The sequence below is a fragment of the Sinocyclocheilus grahami genome, unplaced genomic scaffold (assembly GCF_001515645.1).
Source record: "Sinocyclocheilus grahami isolate Dianchi unplaced genomic scaffold, SAMN03320097.WGS_v1.1 scaffold1013.1, whole genome shotgun sequence".
Taxonomy (NCBI): domain Eukaryota; kingdom Metazoa; phylum Chordata; class Actinopteri; order Cypriniformes; family Cyprinidae; genus Sinocyclocheilus; species Sinocyclocheilus grahami.
The window spans coordinates 263,000-270,799 of record NW_015506192.1 but is presented as its reverse complement, the minus strand read 5'-3'; the positions used below and the strand labels follow the sequence as shown (position 1 = coordinate 270,799).

The 7,800-nt window shown below is 38.8% G+C and overlaps 1 protein-coding gene across 1 annotated transcript; it reads left to right on the top strand.

Moving 5' to 3' along the window:
- Positions 1-3,935: 3,935 nt before the first annotated feature.
- On the top strand, positions 3,936-7,282 carry LOC107565629 (extracellular matrix protein 2). The gene is made up of 4 exons (XM_016250893.1): positions 3,936-4,007; positions 4,282-4,363; positions 4,686-5,619; positions 6,181-7,282. Exons 2-4 carry the CDS (start codon positions 4,297-4,299, stop codon positions 7,280-7,282), a joined length of 2,103 nt encoding a protein of 700 aa, XP_016106379.1. The 5' UTR covers positions 3,936-4,007; positions 4,282-4,296.
- Positions 7,283-7,800: the final 518 nt, after the last annotated feature.

The following is a 7,800-nucleotide window of genomic DNA, read 5'->3' as shown; positions in this document are numbered from 1 at the left end:
TGTATAAAGATAAGACAAGCATAAAGTTCATTCGCTCTGTACTGTATGAGCGTGACACACAAATTGATCGCTGTCTGCGACCTATGACCTTTCAAATCCCTGACCCCCAGCAGACAGATGGGTCTGTGGTTGAGGGGAGGAGATATCCTATTCTCAGTCAATGTCATTGTGTTCTCACTCTGTTCTCGGTTTTCCTTTCTGTTTTCAGTGTAAGCATCATTAGTTTCAGCTGAAACTTGACTATTTCCATTGAAAATAATACCACATTCCAGTCAGGCTGTGTGTGAAACCAGAAAGCACGTCCTTGGTGGTTAAATTACTCAGACCCAGGTGTTCCTCAGCGTATAAGGTCAATACCACTAAGCTTTGATACACCCAAGGTCGACAGGATCCAGAATAAGAATCATGGTGCCTTTATGGGCTTTCTAACATCGGACTTTGTCCATCACTTTATGTTCAGTAATCTGTTGTGATATGTTTGTTCATGGTGTTATAAGCACAACACTCTGCATATTATTCACCCAGTGTGGTTTAATAAAGCACCGATGCACTGAATCAGTGCACCTTGAATGAGCAAAATAGTCATTTAGTTTTTCCCCAATTCATACAGTCTTATTTTAAAAGACTGTGCATTCAGCTGTGTGTGTATGCCAAATGTTTGCGTCAAAACTTAAGTATATTTTAGGGTTTATTCATTTGGCTGTACGCTTATGCTAAGTGTTTGCATCAAAACTGAAGTATACATTGGATTGCATTTGGCTGCACACATATGCTAAATGCTCGCATCAGAACTGAAATATATGTTGGCTGTACATATACGCTATGCATTCGCGTCAAAATTGAAGTAAACTTTGCTCTTAAGCATTTGGTTATATGCTAAGTGTTTGCGTAGCAAATTAATTAAGCTTTGGATTTATGCATTTGGGTGCATGAATACGCTACATGTTCATGTGAAAACTGACGTATACTTTGGGTTTATGCATTTGGCTGTATGCAAGTGTTCGTGTCAAAACTGAATTATATTTTGAGTTTATGTGTTTGGCTGTACATAATACGCTAAGTGTTCACGTCAAAACTGAATGATGTTTTAGACTTATGCGTTTGGCTATATGCTTACGCTAAGCATTCGCATCAGAGCTGAATTATTCTTTGCACTGCAAAAAATTATTTTCTTACTTAGTATTTTTGTCTTGGTTTCTATTATAAATATAAACATTCTTGAATCAAGATTCATTTACTTGAGAAGTAAAATGACTTAAGATATTATGTCTTGTTTTCTGAAAAAAATATCAAAAAAATGTTTTATTAAAACAAGCAAAAATATCTGCCAATGGGGTAAGAAAAATAATCTTAAATTAAAGGCTAAACAAGATTATTTTTCTTGCCCCGGCAGATATTTTTGCATGTTTTAAGCAAAAACTAATACAATTTGGGTAATTTTTTCAGAAAACAAGACATAATATCATAAGTCGTTTTACTTGTATGCATCCTATTTCAATAATTCTAAGATATTTATACTAGAAAACTACAAAAATACTAAGAAAATCATTTTTTGTAGTGTGGGCTTATGCATTTGGCTGTACGCATACACTAAGCATGTGTTAGAACTGATGTAAACTTTGGGCTTATGCATTTGTCTGTACACATATTCTACGCGTTTGCATCAAAACTTAATTATATTTTGGGTTTATGCATTTGGCTTTGTGAAGAAAAATGTCTGAGGAGTTATTTCACCAGAGCTTACACCACACTTACATCATCCGCTAAAACGCCACTCTCCCATTAATGCACGTACGACAATTAGCTGAAGCTAGAGATTACAGTTTATAAAGTTTTAAATATGGATATTTTTCTTACACAAATGCATCAAAATTTCACTCTATAAGGCCTTTATTCACCCCCGGAGCCGTGTGGAGTACTTTTTTTATGATGGATTGATGCGCTTTATTTAGCTTTAAAATTTTGGGTGAACTAGGCCTATCCCTTTAAGTGTTTGTCTGTATGCATAGACTAAAAGTTTGCATCAAAACAGAAGTATACTTTAGGCTTATACAGTTGGCTGTATGCTAATGCTACACCTTCGTGCCAGAACTGAAGTATACTTTGGGCTTATGCGTTTGGCTGTACGCATACACTGAGTGTTCGTGTCAAATATACACTGGGCTTTAGTGAATTCCCCTACATGAGTCTAAAAGATTGGTTAACCTTCGGGGTACACATTTAATAGCAAGCTCTAGTGTAAACTTCCTCGCAATGCTGGGTTGGTTATCGAGTGAACTGATACATATGTGTTTATGTAGTCTGCACACACTCACACACAAAGTGCAATCAATTAGTCCATCTGAAGGCTAAAACATTTGCTTTTGTTTCAGGTCTAAATTGGAATTGGAAAATCAGCCATGAGGTTTCTATTATCTCTCTTTGACTTCATCGCTGTTTGGTTAAAGTACAGACTGTCTACTTTAATTTTAGGATATTTACATTCATAAACAACAAGCCGTGTTGAAATTACAGTCCTTTGAGCAAATGTAATTGGACAGCTGGCCGTTCAGCTGTCTCCTGACCAGGTGTGCGTCATTACAGCTTTAGCACATGCACAAAAGAGAGCTAACAAAAGGTTTAGTGTTGAGTCTAGCTGTGTCATCGGTGTCTTTCAACAAATGTAAAGGGTTTACTATTGACACCATCTTAAATGAGGAGCAATAATGGTATAAGGCCTGAAAATGCAGCTTTCAGATATATTACATCATATTTAGGCCTAATGGCAGTGATTTAGAGTAGGGGTTTTCAAACTGGTCTCCAGGGGGCTTTAAGCGGGTGCTAGTGGGTCCATGGAAAATGTCAGATGGAAAAAGTGTGAAAATTAAAAGGGAAAAAATATTATTGTGAAAATGGCCAATTTGTATTGTGAAGTATTATACAGATAAATTAGATTCATGAATTAATTTGAAGTAAAACTATTGTTCCGATAATATATGTATTTTTGGTTAGCACAGTGCAAAATAATGCCAATTATTACATTTTTAAACACCATGTCTTAACAATATCTCAATATCTTTTTTTACATAAATGAATCTTAAAATATACATGTTTCTTCATATCATCACATTAGGGAGCCCAAAAGTTTGAAAACTCCTAATTGAATTCAAGCATTAAATATTTTTCAAAAAATCGAGACGAATTTGAGTCAGAATAAACTAGTAATGACGTGATCTGATAAAGTTTTTATGCAGACACCGTGAAACTCTCTGCCCAAATATCTGTTTCCCTGCCAGCTCACGCATTTCTTTCCTGCTGCTTGGTGGTGACAGTGAACATCTTCTTTTAATCATCTTTTTATTTCCTAGTTTTATTTTAAGTTCTAAGAAAAGGTTTTACATCTATTCCAATGAAATTCGTGATTAGTGATGGAACAAAATGGATTTAGCAATGACAGATTCTTGAACATTTGAATTCTCCGTCTTGAATATAACTTTCTTCATCCAAACTTTTTGTCCCACCTCACACAGCTCTATGTGACTAAATACGAACCTGTTGTAAGGTCAAAGGCCACAGACCCTTTTAGGGAAACACTTGTCATTGTGGTGCCAGTGAGTCGGCACCAGTATTTGTGAAAGTAAAGCAAATAGTGTCAATCCTAAAGTGAATCCTGACCTTTGACCTTTCTATCCACTATGTCTATCTCCATTCCCCTGAATTGATCCGTTAGATTTTTCTGGATCTAGTGTGTGAGTGAGAAAATTCCCGTAATGATAAGTGTCTTTGAAGAGAGCTATTACTCAAGAGTGTATAATTTTTCTGAGTGTATGTGGAATTTACATTAGGGAGAAGGAGAGTCTTTAAATGGGTCCATTAGTCCGGATGCGCATTTATTTGTTTGCGTATGTGTTAGTCGTGTGTAGAGACAGTCTATGCAACACAGGAAGCCAGCATGTCTTCCATATCGGCAGAGTACAAGGACTTAAACATCTGAAGGACGCCACATACTCACCTTGAACACATTCCAGGTAAGCTGTGCCTGGCGGGCCAATCTCATTAAAAAAAATCTCAAGATCTGGATTTATTGCTCACACGATCAGTTATGGCTTGTAAATTAAAACCGGTTCAGATGCTTCCTGGCACCTTTTATTGTGGTTGTCAGGCCAGCCATTTAGAAAATCATGAGTATTTTATTTCAGTCTCCGGGAGCTTGGTTGATCGCCACAGACTTTTACAGCAGACAAATGCATTTGTAACAGTCTGCTTTTCACGTTAATTAGAAAATTGTATTCTTCTCTTTAGCCATTTTAGCCAAAAATGAAGCCCCTCATGCTGCTGTTTTGGATTTTCGCTGTGTCTGGACACCCTTTTGTGCTTCAGCCGAGTAAGTGTTCTTTAAATTTAAATTATTAATTACTTATGATTAAATTATTGCTTTTACTTAATATTTTTAAGTCTGTCTTTTAAGGTTAAGTACAGAATGTTTCAGATGAAATAATAAACACAAGTTGTTCAATTCATAAGTAAATGTGTTTGTATTATGGAATAAGTGTAGTTTGTCCGTAATGTCCCTAACTCACAGTGCAGTCTTTTAATCATGTAACTTATGTATTACAGTTGGCAAATGTCCTAAAAGCAAATGAATCATCAGTTATGGGGGTGATTTTGTGTTCATTAAGTTCACAAAGGTTTATTACTTCTTATAGGTGTAAATGTGACAGTCATGCAGAATGTATCTGCAGAAGGTGATCTTTGGGCAGAGCAGAGACTTGATCGTTTGATGGAGGCTCTCAACACTGAAGAGGAGAAAAGAAATGAGAAAGAGGTCACAATGCAAGAGGCGGAAGAAGAAACGGACACAGTTGAAGAACATGGTATGAGGATAACAAAAAGGGTGGAACAAACAAGAGAAACTGATGTAAAAAGCAAAGTAGTAGCAGAAAACGAGGAGCAGCAAGGACAGAATCTGGATGAACACGACATGTCAGATGTAATCTTAACCAAACCCATCCTTACTGCACAGAATACCAGCCATTCACAAGAAATTGAGGGTGAGGAACATCTACCTCCAACTGACAATCAGAATGCCACTCCTCCTACCATGGCCACTGCCTCCCAACCTGTCCTGAACTTGCATACAAAATCAGTTACTGTACCTTCCTCATTCCCCTTTACTTTACAAGGACCAGCAGCAACTACTGAAACCTTGCCTATCATAACCACAAAACTTCATATTGGGAATTCAACTGCTGAGGCGACCGGAGCCTCCTTACTAGTAAATGAAAGCAGCACGAATGATGATCTCAGAGTGGAGCTCCATGTGATGAACAGCTCTAAACTCCACCCACTGGAGGAAGTGAGTGTTAATGTAACAGCAATGGCAGCAAGGGCAGGACCCACTGCAAAGGCCCCTCTTAGTACTTTTATGGTCGAATCAAAAAACAAACCTAAAGACAATATGACACTGAAAGCAAAGAAAAAAAAGGTCCTCAAAGTAAAGGCGAAGAAGACCAAAGTTATGAAAAAAGCAAAGAAAGTGAAAAAGTTAAAACGGGAGAGAAAATTGAAACCAACAACACCTTCGTATTTTCCCTATTTTGAAGATCACTACTGTCCCTCAGAATGTTCCTGCTATGGGAGGTATGTGTCTACTAAATCTTAAACCAACATGCTTAAAGTTATAGTTCACCCAAAAATGAAAATTCTGTCATTCCAAACCCGTAAGACCTTCGTTCATCTTTAGAACACAAATTAAGATATTTTTGATTAAATCTGAGAACGTTCTGACCATGCATAGATAGCAACGCACCTGACACGTTCAAGGCCCAGAAAGGTAGTAAGGACATCGTTAATAGAATAAAGTCGTTATTTTTGTTTTCGTTGTCTACAAAAACCACTGATGTCACATGGACTATTTTAACTAAATCTTTACAACCTTTCTGGGCCTTGAACGTGTCAGTTGCGTTGCTGTTTATGCAGGGTCAGAAAGCTCTTGGATTTCATCAAAAATATCTTAATTTGTGTTCCGAAGGAAAGCAAAGGTCTTACGGGTTTGGACGGACATAAGGGTGAGTAATTAATGACAGAATTTAAATTTTTGGGTGAACTATACCTTTAAGAATGGTCCTGATGCTGCTGAGTATTGCACTGGAAACCGTTCAGTTTACATGCTATAATTTAACATGATCTCCTCTTTTCCAGGGTTGTGCAGTGTTCTGACAAACATCTGGACAAAATACCTTACGGAATTCCTTACAACTCCCGTTACATTCTCTTAATGAACAACCACATCGATAGCATTCAATTGAAGTTGCTCTCCGAGTATGACTCCATGGAGTTCCTGGTGTTAAGCAACAACCATTTAACAGACGTGACGATCGAGGGTTCCTTTGAAGGGATCAAGGGCCTTAAGAGACTATACGTAGAGCGGAACCTTCTCCGAAGTATCCCAAATGACCTGCCCGTTACTCTAGAGGAGCTACGGCTGGATGGGAACCAGGTAAATGTGATGTCCGATGCAGCCTTCGGACACTGCCCAAACCTGCTGATCCTCAGCCTGAGCAACAACAGCCTGGGGAACAAATCATCCACTATCCCTCCAGGAGTTCTTCTACCCTTGGGCAAACTTCGGACTCTTACACTTTCCTACAATCAGCTTGCCTCTGTTCCCCTGCAGCTGCCCCTCAGTCTTCGAGAACTCTATCTCAGAGGCAACTGCATTCAACGCCTCCAAGGCGACATGTTCTGGGGTGAGGCGGAGCTGCAGGTCCTGGATCTAAGTGCGAATAGATTGACCGATAAAGGTCTTGGGAAGGCAGCACTACTGAATGCCAGTCACCTCGAGAGTTTAAATCTAGAGGGCAACTTACTGAAGCAAATTCCTCTCCATCTACCCCGCAGCATAAAGACCCTTAACTTGGAGGGAAACTTCATCTCTAACATTGGCAAGGATGCTTTTATCTCAATGCCTCAGTTGGAGCACCTAGGCCTAGCAAGAAACAAGATCACTAAAGTGGCCCTTGGTGCCTTCCGGGTTCTTCCACTTCTGCATCAGCTAGACATGAGTCACAACACCTTACAACAGGTACCAAAGCAGCTCCCTTTATGGCTCCACTCTGCAACATTTTCGCACAACAAGATCCGTGTAATTCCACGTGATGCTTTCTGTTGGGGTCGAGGCAATGAGTCTCCTCTCAGCCGCCTAGTCAGGGTTCACCTGGAATATAACTTGATAGATCTGGGCCACCTGGACACGTTGGCCTTCCGTTGCCTCAGGGGTTTTCAGGTGGTGCAATTTTACTAAACTGAACCAATCCCTGTAATTGGTCAACATATGGGTCGAAGTGGAATTTACAGGTCTCAGCTTGTTTTTTTTTTTCATGTCTGGACTGAAGATCTAGAGCCAGCAGCATCTGTTACAATGACAGAGAAAACTGGGGAACTTTCAGTTGGACGAAAGTCTGAAATTTGCAATTAGTGACGAGGAAACTACATTGACTGCAAACCTGTCATATAAGACAAATATGTGTCCCGGCCTTGATAAACTTTACAAAATAGGATTTTGAAGTACTTAAAGAGCAGTTGTACCTTCCTTCCTGTTGATGCTTAACTGATTTTATTAAAAGCCCAAATATAACAGGATTTCATTGTCTGAGGCCTGGGTTACTTGACCTCCCTAAGATGTGTTGATGTTTTATAACTGTTATATCACTGAAATGTGACTAGTTGCTAAAAACTAGAGAGAACAGGGCTGTTGCTTGGACGAATCCCAAGACAGTTGTTTTGAGATTACATTGTTTTTTTCTGATGTTTCATAAGTGT

Coding starts and splice junctions, on each gene's coding strand:
- LOC107565629 (XM_016250893.1), top strand. CDS start 4,297: ATGAAGCCCCTCATGCTGCTGTTTTGGATTTTCGCTGTGTCTGGACAC. Junction 4,364..4,685: donor CCCTTTTGTGCTTCAGCCGA/GTAAGTGTTCTT, acceptor TACTTCTTATAG/GTGTAAATGTGACAGTCATG. Junction 5,620..6,180: donor GAATGTTCCTGCTATGGGAG/GTATGTGTCTAC, acceptor CCTCTTTTCCAG/GGTTGTGCAGTGTTCTGACA.